General features: G+C 42.9%; 1 protein-coding gene and 2 pseudogenes across 3 annotated transcripts; 1 reads left to right on the top strand and 2 right to left on the bottom strand.

Moving 5' to 3' along the window:
• Positions 1–5,029: 5,029 nt before the first annotated feature.
• tas1r1 (taste receptor, type 1, member 1) lies at positions 5,030–10,319 on the bottom strand (the record flags this gene model as incomplete). Its single annotated transcript, XM_083641257.1, has 6 exons — positions 5,030–5,955; positions 6,904–7,024; positions 7,555–7,764; positions 8,224–8,979; positions 9,261–9,582; positions 10,120–10,319. The coding sequence occupies 6 exons, from the start codon at positions 10,317–10,319 to the stop codon at positions 5,030–5,032; spliced, it is 2,535 nt and encodes an 844-aa protein (XP_083497383.1).
• A 4,193-nt stretch (positions 10,320–14,512) lies between these two features.
• LOC310780751 (transcription factor HES-5 pseudogene) lies at positions 14,513–15,242 on the top strand (annotated as a pseudogene). The gene is made up of 3 exons: positions 14,513–14,584; positions 14,714–14,779; positions 14,931–15,242. The product of its transcript is annotated as a transcription factor HES-5 pseudogene (transcript).
• A 1,903-nt stretch (positions 15,243–17,145) lies between these two features.
• Positions 17,146–17,878, bottom strand: LOC310780750 (transcription factor HES-5 pseudogene; annotated as a pseudogene). The gene is made up of 3 exons: positions 17,807–17,878; positions 17,615–17,680; positions 17,146–17,457 (listed from the first exon to the last, which is right to left on the bottom strand). The product of its transcript is annotated as a transcription factor HES-5 pseudogene (transcript).
• Between the last annotated feature and the right edge of the window lie 2,709 nt (positions 17,879–20,587).

Below are 20,587 nucleotides of genomic sequence, written 5' to 3'. Positions count from 1 at the left end.
ACAATTTATTGTTAACAATTTATTTTTGGAAATGCCATTATTTGGATATTAAATTCTATTCTATATCGGGAATACATGATTCATAAAACAAAATTATCAGCAGATAAAACTGAATGGGAAGCATAGCCTATTGTAAAAATTTGAACAACCATAAGTTAATAATGTAAAAAGGACTCATGTCTGATCATTTGCTTGTTACACACACACACACACACACACACACACACACACACACACGCACACGCACACGCACACGCACACACGCACACACACACACACACACACACACACACACACACACACACACACACACACACACACACACACACACACACACACACACACACACAGCATTGTATTGTCCAATGCTGAATACGTCTGGAAATCTTGTTGAATCCAGCTCCATTGTCAGTAGGAAATGATGACCTCCACTTTGCTGTGACAACCTGACAGATTAATAGATAGATTTACAGACAGTAGCACCTATACTTTCCCCTTTCCCTATGTTTTTTTTTTTATTATCAAGCAGTAAGTTAGCTCACAAGCCGTTGCATCGTATTTTGCGAGCGCCCCAACATGATTTTCTGCAACAAGGCGCTGAGGGATGAGTTCCCGCCGACTGAGTCGTAGAATGGACATAATCATGAATGGGAGCACTACTATACATGATGAACACATCAAACTCCAGTAGGTGGCGGTAATGCACAAAAAGTTGTTTGCCAACCGCCATAAAACAATAGTAGAAGAAGAAGAAGAAGAAAAAAGAAGAAGATTTTCTGCAACGAGACGGCAGCGGGGTACACGGAGGCTCCCGAGGTAGCAAACACTGCGATACTGCTGCAACCTCATCGGCTGCACGGCGCACCGACTACAGACAGCTGTGACAGCATGGATATGCAAGTAAGTCAAATTAAGTTCGAGTTATCCGGGGCTTCTACTAAATTCGGCGTCCACCAAGCAGCGCTACTTTTTCGTATTATATTGTTTTATGCTGAATAGCCCGCCATTTCCTAATACAATGGCGATCTTAAACTCGCACATTTTTAAACTGAATTTGGCAGCACGCAACTCGCCCCCTCCATGCAATGTAATGAAACGAAACTTGTAGCCTATGTTGGAAGTAGTGAAGTGTTTTTGATTGATTTGTTCATCCATCAAACCTTTTACTGACAGACTAACTGTAGCCTAAATATCTTACTTTATTTTGAGGTGCATTTGCTCAGCCAGAAATGATTCCCACTTCAACTCTCTTTCTCCTGGGTGGGCCTAACGTTAAAATGCACCAGAGGACATCCATCTTATTTGTCCTCAATCTGCATTGAAAATGTGTGAAAATTCACCTTCTCGCAACAGTTGTAGCCTAAGCTAGTGGTTTTCAAAGTGGGGTCCCCAGCAAAAAGGGGAGATTAATCTATTTTCACTATAATTCCATCCATAAGTAACACAATCACAGAATGTATGACTATTTTGGTCATGGGTTTCATATAATGTCTGTGATAAAACATCTAAAAGCAAAACTCTTATCAGATGGGGGACTCTGGAACAAAATCTTATCTATATGGGGGTGCATGGTGTAATTTGTGTTAGTTTAGGGCTCCTTAACATGAACAAGTTCGAGAAACACTGGCCTGGGCTACATCTTCTGCCAGAAAAGTTATTGCAGTTGAGGAATCTGTCAAGCCAGCACCCACGTTTTAGGATTGTGTGATTGAATTAACCTGAAATTAAGTTTGATGTTGCCTGTTACAGTGTAGATGGTAAAGCGGTCTGTAGCCTAATCATTTCTATTGATCTTGTTTCCTTGAAGGAGAGTGCTGCTGCTATTGAGGGGGTGAGGCAGCATCAGGTCGCGGCTGGGGAGCACATAGAGCACTCTGCTCACACAGGACAAGATGGGCTGCACAACATGGCAGCTGCTCAGGTGAGTCAAAGCTCCCAAATTGTTTGCCATCAGAACGAGAGCCCCCTGATCCCATATGTGTGCCATGCATTATTAACCCCAATTATTGATTAATTTTTTTTTAAACAAATTATTCTTTCTTTATACGAGTGTGAAGTAATGATGACATCAGCTCTATTTAACAAGGAGTTTATTTCACAGGATTAATAAGGCTTTACATTTATGACATTTTCAAACCAAAACTTTATTATACAGTAAACCACATTGATGATGTGTGGAAGCACTAGTGTCATTAAGTGGCCTGTTACAGTGTAGATGGTAAAGCGGTCTGTAGCCTAATCATTTCTATTGATCTTGTTTCTTTGAAGGAGACGGATGGATGCAGACACAGAGAGTGGGATGGCGAAGAAAACCTTGTGGATTTTGTGTTGTCAGAGCCTTTCCACAGTTTGGATCATGCAACAAAGTTGAGGATCAAGACTGCAGGGCGACCAACTCCACAAATAACTATGAAAAAAACAATGGCTCAGCAGAAAGAGATCAAGCTGAATATGGTCTGGTATGAGAGATTTTCTTGGCTAACGGGCAGTCCCACGACTAACCAATTGTATTGTTGGCCATGCCTTCTGATGAAGTCTCCTAAATTTTACTATAACACTTGGTGTGGTCCTGGATTCTGTGATGTTAAGAATTTAGATAGGGCTACAAAAAGGCATGACAAGTCTTGTGACCACATCAGCGCGAATAGTAGGCTGAAACTACTTTGTCAGGTGCCCATCAACGAGTTGCTTGACGAGGGAGCGCGTTTGCAGAGAGCAAACTACAATGTGAAAGTGAGACGGAACAGAGATGCTTTAATCCGTCTTATTGATGCAACCGCTTACCTCGGGATGCAAGAGCAATCTTTTAGGGGACATGATGAGAAGGAGGAGTCGGCTAACAAGGGCAACTACAGGGAGTTGGTGGACTTGATAGCACACTATGACAAGATATTAGCGGACCATATTGAAAATGAAAATGTGTTCTCTGGCCTGTCTAAAACCATTCAGAATGATTTGATATCAGCAATTGCATCAACAATTACAAGTGAAATCAAAAAAGAAGTGGATGCAGCTCCCTTTTTTGCATGGCAGGTTGACGAAACAACGGATGTGAGCTGTCACTCTCAGTTGTCTGTTATTGTCCGTTACATAGATGATAATGGCACAATTCAGGAGCGCTTTTTGGGCTTTTTTGATGTGTCCAGTGGACGGGATGCCCAGTCCATTTTTGAGTTACTGCAGTCAGAGATGTCTGGTTTTAACTTTGTGGAGAAACTCATTGCACAAACCTATGACGGCGCTGCCGTTATGGCCTCAGATCTTAACGGCTTGCAAGCTAAGGTGCGAGCGGTTGCCCCCAGTGCGATCTTTGTACACGGCTATGCACATCGCCTTAATCTTGTCCTGAGCCAAGGATTGAAAAATATCCCCAAGGCCAGGATTTTCTTTGCAACTCTTGATGGGTTCAGCTCTTATTTTTGCAAATCAACCACAAGAGTAATGATGCTGGAGGAATCTGGGTGTGCCAAAGTGCCAAACAGTGCCCCTACACGTTGGAACTTCACCTCTCGTATTGTGAACACAGTGGCTCATAACAGAGACAGCCTGATAGACACGTTCACTCGCATCGCCAATCACCCCTCAATGGATGAGGAGTCTATAAGAACAGCACATGGGCTGAAGACAAAGTTAGAAGACTTTGAATTTATGTTTTTGCTTTTGACATGTGAGCAGATTTTCTCCCAGACAGATATTGTGTTTGACGTGTTGCAGACAAAAGCAATAGATGTTTCATTTTGTAAAGGAGAAGTTGAGAAGCTCATGGACACTATGGAGGAGCTGCAGTCACAGGAGGCATTTGAGAGGATTTTCAATAGAGCAGCAGATGTTACAGAGGATCCAGAGCTCATGCACAGAAGAAGACAAAGACGAGGTAATGAGGATCCCAAACAAGTGTATAAGCGACTGTATGACTCCATCCATGCAAGTGTTAAAAGTCAGATTGGTCAGCGCTATCAAAACCTTGAACGTTTCAGATTCATGGAGCTTCTGGATTTTAACAAATTCACAGTGTTCCAAAGTGAATTTCCCATGGATGCATTCAGAAGTCTGACTGACAACTATGGCCAATTCTTTGATCTCTCAAAATTGAAGTCAGAGTTGCAGGTGTTTTACCGTGACAAGGAGATCCATGGTGACAAGGTTAAGCTTTGTGATTCATTACAGTCAATGAAAGCCAGTGATCTCTGTGATGCATTGCCTGAATTGTACAGACTTATGTCTCTCATTGCCACAATCGGTGTTACATCTGCTGGAGCTGAACGGAGTTTCTCTTGTCTGAAAAGACTGAAAACTTACACAAGGAACAGAATGGGACAGGAACGACTAAGGAGCTTGGCAATCCTTGCAATTGAGAGGAAGATTCTAAAATCTCTTAGACAGAATCCTCAGTGGTATGAAAAGACCATAGACATCTTTGCCGCACAGACAGACAGAATAATGGACTTTACTTTCAAGTAAGATGGTTTTAACTTGACAACAAAAACATTCTAAATTGAACCCCAGCTCACTTCCTGTTGCAGTGTTTGCTATCGACAGAAAATAAATGTCTGAGCTTGTTTGTTTTGTATGTTGTTAAAACTGCAAATAAAATATATATAAAAAAAGAAAAGTGGAGTAATCCTTAATGCTAATTTAAAATGAGATATTCCTCTAAATCTGTCTTCAAGCTGCAAAAGAGAAGAAAAAAACCGGCCAAATTTTTCCCGGCGGTGACCGAAGCGTCCTCCCCTGTTTCCAAGCTCACGAGCCACCACGAGTGAGATTGATATATCACAATATTATTTATATAGCTATTTGTTGTCAGATTTGTTTACAAACCATTAAAATGTGAAAAAATAATTTACAGCATCAACATACAATATATTTCATGTTTAGCTGACATATAATATCAATCCATATATCAAGAGATCAGTCAGCGTTCACACGGCAGCACGCCCGCCAAGTTTGAAGTTGATGGGACGATCTGGACATCTGTGATAAACAAGAGAGACATACAGTAAATCAAATGGGTCTCCACAACAGTGCTTCATTGTTTGCTCATGGTGTACATCTGAATACAGTTCTGGAAATGGGCGGTTGTGTTCATTTGTGGCCTGATCACAATAATATAAATCTTGGGCATAAAGTAGCCCCCAAGGAAGACCAGGACGCTGGACAGTATGGCGAGCACATGGGCAGCCTGGGTGAACGGGCCTCTGCTGATGAGGTAGACGGTGAAGAAGCTCATCCAGGACATCATGTAGACCATGAGGCTGAACGTGACACACTTGGCCTCGCTGTAGTTGGCCGGCAGGTCTTTCCCCATGTAGCTGAAACAGAAGCAGAGGCCACTGAGCACGGAGAGATAAGCCAGCTCCACACAGGCGCCAGGGGAGAGGGTGTTGCTGCACTCCAGCACAATGTAGTCCGAGTAGAAGGCGTGATCCCGGGACGGCTGCGGGGGGTTGAGGGCCACCCGGAGCACAGAAACCAGCGAGATGGCGGCAGACACCAGGAGAATCGTGAACTCCGGTCCGCGGTTCTTGGCCCACGTGTCGTAAGCCTGCGGCAGCTTGGCGGACAGCTTAAATATGCAGACGACCTGGAAGGCGCGCACCGCTATACAGGCCAGGCACACGCTGAAGCTGACGACAAACAGGGGCTGCTTGAGGAGGCAGGCCGGCCGGGACGGTGGGCCGAAATGGCACAAAGAGCTGGCGGCGGCGGCGCTCAGGGCCGCCAGCATCAGGAGGCAGGTGCGGCCGCCGGCGGACTTTGCCACGGGCGTGTTCAGGTGGAGGAGGAGGATCAGGGCAGAGCCAGAGGTCATGAGGAGACAAAGAGCCAGGAGCAAGAGGAGGGCCACGGAGAGGGGCGCGTCCCAGGACAGCAGCAGGACGGTCCTGTTCAGACACTGCTCGCTGAGGGCGGGCGCCCACTCCTCAGGCAGGCATGGCTGGCATGTGGTCGATCCTGAGGAGGAGGAGGAAAGTATCAAACTGAGAGCTGTCTTGTGATTTGGTCTCGTGACAGTTTTTGATTTTTAACATTTTTGATCCCCCCCCAAAATAGGTTTTATGGTCCTCATGAAGAGAAGACAAACAACAGCATTAACAAACAATAGCATTAGTAGAACTGGTATATGAGGGATCAGTGTGGGTAAATAAACGGCTTACTGGGGGCAACTTTATAATGGGAGCCTATGGAGCCAGCCTTGAGTGTCTCACTCTAGCAGGCTGTACTTTTATGAATTCACTTCATTTTAAAAACTGCGACGCGCAACTTGAACACTACATAGCCTACATTATACATCAGACCCTTGAGCTACTTTGAGCTACTTCTGCTCTCACTCGAATGTCAAGCGTGTGATGTATAGTTTTTGAGATATTAACGTTTGTTTGGAACAACTCATACTACTGCTGCAGTTCCGCATTTCCGGCCGGGTGGTGCTTTTTTGTCGTCGTGATGTCACGCCGATTCGTCCTATAATACATGACATTTTCTAATACATGATATTTTATACAATGCATGACATTTTTTAGACCAGAGGAGGGAGACACAGGCCCATGAACTCCATTAGGTAGGCTCATGCCTCAGGCAGAATATTATGAACACTCGTCACCACCTGCTGGTCAACTTCACACACCACAGAAGAAAACACTTTTGTGTTATACATGGATCATGTGGGGACAATCTATTGTTATTGTTAAAGTGCTACAAAATTTGGCTAAATTGTTAAAGGAACACTCAGAAAATTTTCAAACAGCTTTGTTGTATCATTACATCAGTAGTGTAGCCTATATCAGAAAACTGTAAACAGTTTTCCAATCATTCATTTATTTTGGAATTTTCGGAACTTATTTTTTCTCTCTCTCCAATCAATTGTCGTGAACTTTGTGTGTGTGTGTGTGTTCATTTTACCACTTTTGTTGAGGAAGGTAGCGGCAGGACAGCCCATGCAGTCGAAGCAGCACTTGTGCTGTCCCGTCTGCAGCTTCCTGTGTCCTGTGGGACAGTCTGGAGAGCAGATGGACAGAGGCACCTGGAGGAACAGACGCCCGGCAAGGTTACTCTCACAATTAGATTACAGATTAGGGACTAATCAGTGTAGGACTGTAATCAGCAACCTAATCCACTGAAATACTCAAATTCAGTTATGAACTCTGATTGTTTTCAATTAGATTTGGCTCCAAAATCCCTTTTATTAGGGAGTTTTACAATTTATTCCAAAAGGAGGGAATCAACTATTAATAGTAGATGTACACAATTCTGTTAGCATCTATCATTTCAGAAGCCTTTTCGCATCAAGTGGGCTGCTGAATAATCCAATAAGTATCAAAAGTATCTGTATTTCATGAATGGCATTTCTACAAGTTCTAGTAATCAGATTACTGTAACACCAGTGGATATAATCTGCTACTCCTCAAACACGGTAACCCATACATAGTGAGGGCTTAATTACTTTCATTGAACTTGGAACTGAAACAAGGCTAAAGCTGATAATCAAATTCATGGTAAGATCATTTGAACTGAGTAATAGTGTAAACAGTGAAAAAGATTCCTGGCTCTTACTGATCCAGTGTCTGGCCATTCAATCTGAGCAGGGTCGATTGTAAGTTGGGTTGGATCAGGAGTGAAGGAGCCCACGACTCTGAGAGACCAGTCTGTCCCGTTCCACACCCAGGTCACGATGTCATATCCTGTGGGCGGGTCTCCGTGCTTGTCGAAGTAGACGGATGTGTTCTCCAGAGTGAATCTCACCTGCTGGAGCCATGGCAGGAGCTGAAGGAGGGAGAAAATGTAATGATCATATTTAACAGAGAACATTTAGTCCTCTCTTAAAGAGACATTAAGTAATCTAGAAGATTTATCAACTTCAATTGGACTTTTCTTTTTTGTTTTGTGAACTGCCGTTGTGTTTTGCACTTCAGGGCCACCATACATGTATATCTAGCTGGAATGTCTTGAAATGCCAAAACAAAGTATGGCCCAGAAAATGAGTTTTGAAAGACAAAAATGTCAGCACCTGGCAAGTAATCATTGAGTGATTGATAAACAGATCAATAACCCTGTCAACCCTCACGGGTAGATGGTCATTTTGTGCTATAGGACAGCAAAAATCTTACTTATTGCTTCTTTAGACAGAAAACAAACAAAAGTGGTATACAGTCTATTTCAATTTCTTTTGCTAAGAGTGAATAAATATGTATTTTAACTAACAATATTTATGCGCTCACTCACCTGCCAGGGATGCAACGTCTTCTTGTGGCATTCTCCAGAATCACAGCCGACTGCCTGGTGCAGGCCATGAGCCACAGCGTACACCGCCTTATACACATTGAAAGAAGAGGTGACATCATACTTCTCCAGAGAATAGTTCTGCTTTGCAAAGCTGGACAGGTCTGTGCTCTGCAGGCAGGCCGCACCTGGGCTCACAGCGCCATCATTTTGTTGCTTTGACACATCAGCAGCTGACCTTCTCTCAAACTCCTCAAAGCCAGATATGGCAGTGTTTTTGATGGACACACCCAGGACAGTGCCAATGCTGTGGATCCCAGGTATCCCAGATATCAGAGTGGCCACTGACCAATCCTCTGTCCCGATCCACACCTTACCTGTCACGTTCTTCTCCACGACAAAGGGGAAGAAGCCCCTGAGTTTGGACTTGCTGGAGAAGATCACAATGGTGTTGACGTTGGTGGTCAGTATGCCGTCCACCATGCTCCTCATGTACTGGGCCGTGTCCGCTGTGAATTTGGGGATGACGCCCTGGTAGGCGATGCAGATGTGGTGCTGCGCCGCCTGCTGGGACAGGCTCTGCATGCCCTGCAGGCCGTAGTGGTTGTCGCTGCCCAACAGAGCGATCCAGGTCCACTTGAAGCGAAGCAGCAGCTGGATCATGGCTGCCACCTGGTTCTTGTCGCTGGGGATGGTGCGGAAGAACGCCGGGTAGAGGAGCTTGTTGCTCAGCATCTCGTTCGATGCCTCGTAAGAGATCTAAAGGTTTTAGCAGAGAGAAACGTGATGAATGACTCTGGGCTGTGTCTCAGGAGAGAGAAAATAAGCTAGAAAAGTGTATGAAAATGGCAGGAAAAGGATAATGAAAAAATGGAGGAAGAAGAGAGAAATTTTTACTATTATTATTATTATTATTATTATTATTAATAATAATAATAATAATAATACATATATTATTAATTAATAATAATGTCAAATGTATTCCTTTTCAAAGTCAGAAAGAAATCAGCTTCTTTCCCTCTGGTGTGTTAGAAACTTACCTGTGGCACCAGGTAGGCCCCTAGTAAAGCAGCAGGAGTGAATGATTTGCTGCTGCTGTCCGGCCCGATGACAGCCACGGCCCTTTGCCCCAGGCTGGAGTCTGCGTTGGGGCCTGTGTCTCTCTCGGTCTGGATCTGCTGGCCCAGAAGCTCCAGGGTGGCCAGAACGCTGGCTGGGACCGAGCAGATGTCATAGATCTGGTAGCCCAGCTTGACTCCTGGTAAGAGAGGCTTGCCGGTGGCGGTGACGTTATTGTTGATTTCTTCCACGGCAAATCTCAAGGCTTGCATCAGGAAATAGCCATGTTTGTTTTTTATGCCTCTGGATACGATAACATGGGGGGGGGGAATACAGAAACATCAACTTATACTCTTAAAAGGTAATGATTTTGTTGATTTTCAAACAGTGCTGAGATGTGGTGGAAAGAGTGCATACTCAAGAAGTATAGGCTATTGTCACTTGTGATTGTGATGTTTTACTTACAAGTACAAGTACTAGTATAACAATCTAAGTTAAACTAAACGTGGAGCCCCCTTTTTTAGGGGGGGGGTACTTCTCTCCATAACTTTTACTCTGAGTAGGCTACATTTTAAATGAGCTCCACTGTACACAAAGTAAAGCCAGATGACTCTTCTCTTCTTTGCCAATCTCTCGAGACAGACTTTCGACTTGCATGGGGGGGAGGGGGGGGGGGGTCAAGAAAAGAAATTGACTTTTGGGTTCCCAGATTGCTGATTTGCTGACTGGCCATTCACTGTGAATGACTTCACAATTTGTCAATGTGATTGAGTGAAATACAATACTTATACAGTACAAAAACGGTAAAATTACTAATAACAGTGTGTAGCCTATACTCACTTATTGCAGCTTCCCAAGGCAGGCAGACCAGAGAAAGGTACATCAGTGTCATGGAGAGGAAATAGTCCAGTGATGGAGAAGTCTCCCTCTAGCTGTAGTCCCTTTCCCTCGGACACCAAGTCCAGTTTCCCATCAGATACGAGGAGCATCAGCCCGAACAGGGACAGAAACACAGCAGCAGCACCACCACCACCACACATGTTCAGATGTCTTCACCTCCACCTCAGACAGCTGGTGTGGAGCAATGAACCATTCGCTTCACGTGTATTTGACTTATTTGGCTGATAAGATGGTTAAGGGGCATACTGGAGGTGGGTCAGGTGGAGGGAGGGTTGAAGGGGTTAGGAAAGGAAGGTGGGGAGGAAAGGAGATGCGGCCGGGCCCCGTTTTGCATCTTTCCGGGCAGTCTTGTTTGAGTGAAGCATATTTGCATGTAGGAAATTTGCTTTTTTGACCATAGAGTTCCCCTCCCATTAAAATGAATTGCATAAATGTAATAAGCCATGAAAAGGGAGACCGGTGTTTTTTCATTAATCTTTGACAAGTGACAGACAACTGTAAACCAACTAGGGTGAAGTTAGGCGGTCTGTGGCTCAGTTGTGCAAACCTATTATTCATGAAGCTGTCGGTTCAATTTATGAAGGGAATTAACAGGTGTTTCTATCATGTGATGCATTAAAGGAATTAACAGGTGTTTCTATCCTGTGATGCATTAAGGGAATTAACAGGTGTTTCTATCATGTGATGCATTCTACATGAACACTCGTTTAATGTGTTTGTGAGTTATCTCTTTGTCTATGGGGTTTAAGGTTACTCACAGTTAGAACTTCTTCCCTCCCGCTGCCTGATCTGGCGGACCCAAACACCTCAGCACAAGGAAACTGCCATCTGCAGCTCCAGGGTTCGGTTTCTGGGCTGACCAGAAGTGCAATCGCCATAAGGATTCCACTATTTCTTTATATGACAGATAAAGTGTTTAATTAAAATAATGAATATAATAAATCTTATATTTTGCACAAGGACAAACATTACATTTATGCATTATGCATTTATACATTTATGCATAAACAGAAAATAAGCACTTTCACTCAAGTGTTGTGTTTGAGTTAAGCATGTATTGATTATCTTAAACATGAATGAGCAAACCTTAACCTGAGCAGTTAGTGATTGCATGCTCCAACGGGTATCAGCACTTATGAATTTCTACATATCCTATTGCATTTGCTGCCACATGTTGGTCCTGACCAAACGTCGGTATTTGACAAGTTGGGAGTGAGCAGTTATTAAAATGGTTTTGTTGGTAAAATATGGTCAGATCATAAAAGAAAATGCTTTTTTTCTTTTTCTTTTGCCATTCATCTTTAAGAGGAAGCAGTCAATGTGAAAATAAGTGATCCCTGAATAGCATCACTGAAATTGAAAGACATTTGACTGAATATGAAATTCTGCTCTTACTAAAGTATTTAATATAAAACGGGTCAGTATTTTTTTATACTTATGGTGCATTTTGAATTGTGGACATAAACTGGAATACTAGGCTATTTGACAAAGTTATATATATTTTATATATATTTGTAGGCTACATCTTCCCCCACTGTTGTTGCTAATGGAGATGAGCACCATTTCCTAATTTCACAAAAAGGTGAAAGCTAAGTAAACAGAGGATGCGGTGGTAAAATCAGGTTTCTCACCAAGTACAGGTGTGGCTACATTTGCCTTTTGGTTGATATTTGAGGCTCATTTTGTACCGTCTGTGTAAACACACCTGCTGTACTGACGCACAATTTGCCTGATCGTCACCTGCGTGCAGGACTGGACTCAAACCCTTTGTTTTGACAGCAATAATGCGCATTTTGTCAACCACACAGGCCGTCGCCTATTATGGAGGCAAATGGCCATGTAAAGTATTAGTTGGTGTGGAGTATTTCCATGAGAGAACAAACGGCTGAACAAACACTAATATTTCAGTGAAAATATTTGCATTAAGAAGGGTTTCTCAATATCACAGACAAAGATGCTGAAACTTTTCTGATCATCCATGGTCAAATGTAAGGAACTGAATTACTGCTTACTGGCCTTGCAGAAAATACAGAAAATACATATTTCTTTAGAAGAACAATTTTGTTTATTTTTCACGAGAACAGTTGTATGGCGTAAAACAATCAGAATCTGCAAAGATCTTCCTGAATGTAACAGGAGTCATTAACACCTGAAATGCATTCTAAACACAGAAACAGGACAAAACCTGTTTGTAAGGAGGCAGCACAGTGTGGTTGTATAGGAGCGCTTATTTTCTATCACAGTGATGCGATGTGCACCAGGGACTGTAACACTAATATTGATTCCAGAATCAATCGTGTTTTTTAATCCTAAAACAATTGAAGAAATCTGCCAATGGGGTGAGGTAATTTCACTTTCTGATGAAGTTTCACTCGTCACAAGAACTTTTTTTGTGACAGTATATACTCTAGTATCAAAGATAATCAAGATAATAATACAAAGAATTGTTTGAACAAGTTGTTTCAGAAAAATATGATTTTAAGATTTTAACATGAGAGTAAACATCTTGTAAAGAATTTCTGTAGTGCAGAAACGTCAGCGCAAGTGTGAGATTGGCAGATGGCAACTGCTGAGGTCACACAAAAAAATTCATAATTGCAGTATGATGTAATATCTCATCACATATCAAATAAATACACTGTGTCTGTGTGTGTGTGTGTGTGTGTGTGTGTGTGTGTGCGTGCAAGCAAGCACACGCGCGCACACACACACACACACACACACACACACACACACACACACAGGGTTGTGGTTGGCTGTTGTTTGAGAGCAGGGATGAAAGGGCCTTTTGTGGCAGGAGGTCAGCCTATTGACCAGTAGATGTGTGAGTAGAGGCTGAGCTTGGCTTTCCCACAGTCTCCTTGTCTTAAACCCTGCAGTCAACAATAGAAGTGTCGTGTGCCATGGGTGAACAAGCAGGAGTTTTACTGCAGGCACCCAAAGGAACAATAACAAATATTTATGGTCAAAATTCCCTTTAAAATACAATCTCAGGAGGATGCTCAAGATGCACAAAATATTCAATTTCTAACAAATAAAAACAAGACAGTCTAATAACAGCGTGGCCTCCCAATCTTTACTCAGCTTTTTATGACATCATCAGTGATTCATGACCTCATCATTGTCTGTGACATCATCAGTGATTTATGACATAATCGGTGATGACATCCGTATAGTAGTGACCTGGCCAGGCCGAGCCGTGACATCATGCACGTAGCAGCGTGAGTTGCTACTTACGTGGGGACAGACAGATTGACAAATAGACAGACAGACAAACCATCTTACAGACACCTCAGCACCTAGTGGCCACAGCGTAAAAATTGTGGAATGCAGAATGATGTACACTTTTCAGCTGGACTTCTTAAGCCCAATGAGCACACCGGGCCCAGGTGCACCCAATCAGCCCAACAACCCCAACACCAGGCTCCTGCAAGACGGGGCAGGAGAGTGGGATGGTTGTCACAGTTTAGATGTTTTATTACAGGTGTATGAAACCCAATTCTCATACTTTCTGTCATTGTGTTACTTATGATTGGAATTCTAGTGAAAATAATGTATTACCCTTTTTGCTGGGGACCCCCTGAACTGGGGGTCCTTGAAAGTTTGAAACTCCAAGGATATTCCATAATGAATGTTATTGTCATGTCAGTAATTGCATGTGTTCAAAGGGTGTTCTAATCTAATTTCAACCTTTACATTGTGATTGTATTATTAGAAGGCAACTAAACATAAAGGCAAATGTAAGTTTGTACTAGCAAAGATAAAAATGGGGGGAAAAAATAAATTTTCAGCAGAGAATCTAAAGAGGCAAAACATGCAAAAATGTTTAATCATCCAGATTACCATATTATAATATGAGTCAAAGTAATGGTGTTGTCCTAAATTATATCATCGATCATGAGTGTGCTATGGGAATCAAATCTCTAAAAACACACTTCTTAATGGCTTTTCCCCGGACACCACTGCGGAATGAAATCCTCCAAGATATTAATTGGATCCCATCAGGAGCCGCTCTCTGAAACCTGGCTATAATTGGAATGGGACTTATTATGGGAGAGATAAGGGACAGCCACTGATCAGAGATTGACAGGATAGTATTCTCTAGTCTGATCTATATCATGAAACTGGCTTTATCTGTGCCGGTCAGCCTGTGGCCAGTTCACCTCTTGAGTTATTGATGTCCCACTGCTCAGAGTGTGGGAACCCCAGCCTAGCCTCAGACACATGGCTTTGTTATGCTAATGTGTCAGTATAAAATGGGGAGCGGCTCCTCCAGTGGGATCAGAGCTCACGCTGTCGTCCAGAAGGAGCAGGTCACTTCACCTCCACAGACATGGCTCCCTGCTCCACCAGCTACCCCTCCATGCACCACCACACCAGCAGCCCTGAGAGAGACAACATCAAAGTGAGTAGGAGTTGTTGGGATTGAAACATTTTGCATCATCTGCCTGCTACAAAATATCTGATTGTTGTGTTTGTCTTTTTATTGGTGACTTGAATCACAAACTTACCCAGCTGCCTCCTCTTCCCCCAGATAAGAAAACCCCTCGTGGAGAAAATGCGTAGAGATCGCATCAACAGTTGCATCGAGCAGCTCAAGGTGTGCAATGTTTATGATTTTATCTTTGTTATCTAGTGTTTAACTTTTGTCTACCTATTGCTGCTGCCTGCTGGTCACTGAGAATACCAAACAAAATGTCATTGTATATCTACAAAGAGAAATAAAGTGTCTTATGTCTTATGTCTCATAGCTCATCCTGGAGAAGGAGTTCCACCAGCAGGAGCCCAACACCAAGCTGGAGAAAGCCGACATCTTGGAGATGACGGTGAGCTTCCTGAGGCAGCAGCTGCAGCCCGGCCTCTCTCAGAGGGACTACAGCCAAGGCTACTCCCAGTGCTGGAGGGAGTCGCTGCAGCTCCTCTCTGTCCATCAACAAGTGTCTCCTCTCCAGGACCTCCAGCAGCAGAGAGCTGGCAGCTCCTCTCCAGGCTCCTCCACCCTCAGGCCCACCACCGCGCCGCACCACAGCAGCAGGAAAGGCCCCGTCTGGAGGCCTTGGTAGAGACTCTCTGAACCCTGAGGGGACCACACTCTCTCCCTCACGATGTAGGAAATATGAATTTCCAAACCTGCTCAGCAATTGAGTGTTTTTATTGTTTCGTCATATTGATGAGAAGATAATGTATTAGGTATTCTATTCTTCTCTTACTCACAAGGAGATCTTTCACCACGCAAGCTCTCTGAGAAATTATACTGTAAAAAGTAAGTTGCTAGTGAAAATGTTCTATCAAACTGTATTGGAAAATAGTTGTTTATTGATCATGTCTGTTGTGAGTTGTGACTAATTTGCCTTTTATAAAGGTACTGTACTGTAAGTACTGTATTTGACAAATTCCAAAGGTCAATGGTTCATCTGTGTAACAACAGTCTTGTGGATGCTGTGCATTATATTATATTGTTAGTATATTGAATACATGCTATACAGTTATATGACCATGTACTGCATGAGGAGAAATGCATATAACTCAGTGATCATGGTTTGTTGGTGTTGGCCTCATTAGTTCTTAATAAAAAACATATTCTGACTATTAACTAAATATTGTGTGACTCCTGCTGCTTATACAATACAAACAAGCTTTAACTGCATGTAAGCAATATGACTAAGTTGATAGTGGTGCTTAGTACAAAACTACTAGTATCAATGTGTGCGCACGTGTATGTGCATGCCTGTAGTTCATATACAATATTGATATTCATATTTTTACACCTTTGAATTCCAACACATTTTTCTCCTGTCACTCAAAACATTCTTATTAAATGTATTTCTTTATTCAAATGATTATTATTACATTGAGGTCACTCAACACAATATAGGGGGAAGACATGCTCAGTTGGCCAAGTGTGTGCACGTAATGCGTATATACTGTATACTCCCTTTTTTTTGCAGAGTGACGTCAGCAGTAATAATAATTTGAATAAATTGTACCAAGTTCAGTAAGTATACTGGTTTGAATCACAGGTTAAATGTCCATGTTGGAATTCATAGGTGACTTTGTCCAAACTGATATCATGACATGCAATGAGAAATGAACTAAAAACAACTAAAACAGGGTTTTATGAAGACAATTAGCTAAAAAGTGTAAGATATTGGAATTTTATACTTTTCATTCTATTTCATGGTTGAGTGTTAAACCTGTGAACCTTTTCTTTGCAACATCAATTATTTATGAAAACAGGCTTTAGAAGCTTTAGGAGCAGAGCACTCTATAACATTATGATGAACATTATATTATTATTCTCTCCTTGATCATGAAGGGAAAGTAGTCAGTTTTAATGATTGTAGCTTTTATTAATTGTCATACAAATGTTACAAACAAGTTTTAAGAGCGTGATAGCAACATTCCATTACACACACCTACCCACCCCCACACACACACACACACACAACCACACACGGATGCACGCATGCTCTCACTCACACACACACACACAATCACACACACACACACACACACACACACACACACACACACACACACACGAGCAATCACTCATACATTTAAACATGTGGCATATAGTTAATTCAAAACACAAACAGAAGAGAAATATTCTCAAATGCATCTGTCAGTAAATTACAGTAGATACTGTTACATCAAGTGATCCAAACATGAACTCCACTGGAGTAACCAATCATTTCACAATAGCTCCAAGATTTCACAAAAAGATCATCACTCCATATCAAGTTCCAGTTCTTAAACGCAAAGGAAAAGCAAAATACCAGATGTGATTCAAAGTCGAGACAGGACCATCTTCCCAAAAAAAGTGAGAACCTTCGCTTTCAGTATTACTTGTCCATCAATGTGATGAGACAATAAGGAAACCCACCAAGAACGGGCAGGTTGGAAATGCAATATTTCCTAGGTGGTGAAGGGAGAGTGTGGTCTCCTCCAGGGTTCAGAGAGTCTCTACCAAGGCCTCCAGACGGGGTCTTTCCTGCTGCTGTGGTGCAGCGCGCTGGTGGGCCTGAGGGCGGAGGAGCCTGGAGAGGAGCTGCCAGCTCTCTGCTGCTGGAGGTCCTGGAGAGGAGACACTTGTTGATGGACAGAGAGGAGCTGCAGCGACTCCCTCCAGCACTGGGAGTAGCCTTGGCTGTAGTCCCTCTGAGAGAGGCCCGGCTGCAGCTGCTGCCTCAGGAAGCTCACTGTCATCTCCAGGATGTCGGCTTTCTCCAGCTTGGTGTTGGGCTCCTGCTGGTGGAACTCCTTCTCCAGGATGAGCTATGAGACATAAGAAATAAGAGACTTTATTTCACATTGTAGGTATACAATGACATTTTGTTTGGTACTTTCAGTGACCAGCAGGCAGCAGCAATAGGTAGACAAAAGTTAAACACTAGATAACAAAGATAAAAACAAGATAATAAAAATTGCACACCTTGAGCTGCTCGATGCAACTGTTGATGCGATCTCTACGCATTTTCTCCACGAGGGGTTTTCTTATCTGGGGGAAGAGGAGGCAGCTGGGTAAGTTTGTGATTCAAGTCACCAATAAATAGACAAACACAACAATCAGATATTTTGTAGCAGGCAGGTGATGCAAAATGTTTTACTCTCAACTCCTACTCACTTTGATGTTGTCTCTCTCAGGGCTGCTGGTGTGGTGGTGCATGGAGGGGTAGCTGGTGGAGCAGGGAGCCATGTCTGTGGAGGTGAAGTGACCTGCTCCTTCTGGACGACAGCGTGAGCTCTGATCCCACTGGAGGAGCCGCTCCCCATTTTATACTGACACATTAGCATAACAAAGCCATGTGTCTGAGGCTAGGCTGGGGTTCCCACACTCTGAGCGGTGGGACACCCAGCGCCACAATGGGAGACACGTCAATAACTCAAGAGGGCAAGTATTCTGTGCACGGAATGTTTCCCAAGATAAGCAACAGGTAATTAAAGCGTTACCCAGAGGTCATGACTGATTGATAATCAATTTGAACTCAAAATTAGATGATGTAAACCAAAATGACATAAGCAAGAGGTGAGAATGTTCAAAGCTGGGGGCATCAGCAATTAAGGAGAGATATAAAAGGTTCTCGAGGAGCCAAATGCTACACAGCAATAAAACAATCCAGCTTCACAGGAAGGAAGCTTCATTTTCTCTTCAAAGAAACTGACTTTTCTCCTAAAAGCATTTGGATAGATAGAACTGCAGTATCAAGAAGATCAATTGACTGGCTAAAGTTCTCTTGAAATGAGAAAAACTGACAGTCCTCTTCTCACCTTGAGACATACAGAGTGAATAGTTGGGACGGTATGAGGTAGTGTTTTATTTGGAAAAAAAATAAACAAATATGTACATTTCTTTGTATTAAGGGCCGATTATTGGTTTGATTGACACATATGAAGTCCCTAATGATTTATATTTATTTAAATAAAGTTTTATAAAAAAAATATATCAATTGACTCTTTGCAAATGCAGAGCATATGGGCCATAGGCCCATAACATTTACGGTAATCATGTTTATAATGATAACCAAATGTATGGAGAGATGTCTTTGATTCCTAAAATGATGGAGAAGCAACCACACCAGATTCAAACACTGGTTTTAAGCAGTTTAACTTTATGCATAAAGAGCCAATGAGAAGTTCAACAGGCCAAACATCATTTTCACTTTCCACCTGTTGCATCATGAACAGTGGGCTCGCCCCTCAGTGTCAGCTGTCCCATAGCCCTAGCCTGTAGGCTAGCTAGGATTTCCTGACAGGATTAGGGAAAACACTGCTATAACTTTAGTGCACTTTGTTGTTTCTCAGACACAATCAAGGACATGCACGTGTAACAGGCTATTGTTGTAGGCTAAATAATTGTATTGTGCTTTAGGTAAAAGGGATTGTGCATGCATGCACATAAACAAATGGGGGAAAACGTGCACAAGTATATTACATTACGTTCAGTGAGAATATTAGTTTATGTGTGGACAAAATCTGTGTGCACAAATTTTGGGGAGCATGTTGAAAAAACGTTTGAAACGGAAACAGATAACTCCACATTGACTGACTGCCTGACAGACAGACAGACAGACAGACAGACAGACAGACAGACTGCCTGACAGACAGACAGACAGACAGACAGACTGCCTGACAGACAGACAGACAGACAGACAGACAGACAGACTGCCTGACAGACAGACAGACAGACAGACAGACAGACAGACAGACAGACAGACAGACAGACAGACGGATTATGCATTGTGCCATCGCTCTGGCTGGCAATAATCCAGGCTTTCCCACTGACTGGACACTGAGTGTGGGAAAACTCAGGAGACACTGCTGACACTGTTGGGTTTATGGGAATGTAGGGCGGACACTTAATGAATTCACTGCTTCACAAACAGGGGATCTGTCCAAGTGTGCTGCTGACTATATTCTGCAATAGCACACCACATGCACATGCTTACAATCAATCAACCAACCAACCAACCAACCAATCAATCAATCAATCAATCACAGGAGAAAAAACTGTCAGAAAATTGCAAAAATTAAATATCTAGGCTAGTTGGAATCACCAAAGCGCATAGAACTACAGCTTCCTGATGATGCGTAGTGATTCTCAAATTGGGGTCCGGGGACCCCCAGGGGTGGTTCCAGAGGTTCTCAAATGTTTTTCAGCAAGGATGCCTTACAAGATAGAAAATATACCAGGGACCCCCTCATTCTGATTTGTGAATGAATTTGTGAATTTGGGCTAAGCGGTAACGTGCTTGACTTTTAAATTGAGAGATTTCTTAGATTATAATGTAATCCATGAACCATTTTAGATTTAAAGCATACAATATTTTCGTTGAAGCTTTTGCAAAAACAAAACAAAAAACGTTTTTATTTTTATTTTCCTGAAAACTTTTCGAGGACCCCCTGGCAAAGTGCCACGGACCCCTGGGGGTCCCCGGACCCCCATTTGAGAACCACTGGTGTAGGCTACTGCTATAGTGCCCAGCGTTCGATCTCCTCCCTCGAGGGTATACAGGCCCTTTTCTGTAAATGAGCTGTGTCAAGTTAGTGTCAAGTTAATGGCATTATGGCCGGCCTGGCAGCGTGCCTCTGCGGTCCCAGATGTGAAGCCGGCCTTGTGGGCAGTGCAGTGTGTGAGTAGCCCCGTCTCCACACTTTCCCACCAGTCCCCAACATCAGGGTGAATGAGCTACAAAAGCCATGCCGCTCCTCAATGCTCCACTGGGAATGTTAATTGATCCTTTGTTGCAGGACAAACAGAAAGTCTGTGTCCCGCTCCATCTGGGAAAAATCAAGTCAACTGGCCTCACACACATTGGCACAAGAGCCAAGACTGTCTGGCTTTGGTCTGCGTTAACTCTTCCGATTTCAGCTTTGATTTGCCTATCTGCGGAGTTTGGTTACTGTT

The sequence above is a fragment of the Poromitra crassiceps genome, assembly GCF_964638095.1.
Source record: "Poromitra crassiceps genome assembly, chromosome: 8".
Taxonomy (NCBI): Eukaryota; Metazoa; Chordata; class Actinopteri; order Beryciformes; family Melamphaidae; genus Poromitra; species Poromitra crassiceps.
This window is presented reverse-complemented; position numbering and strand designations above follow the sequence as displayed.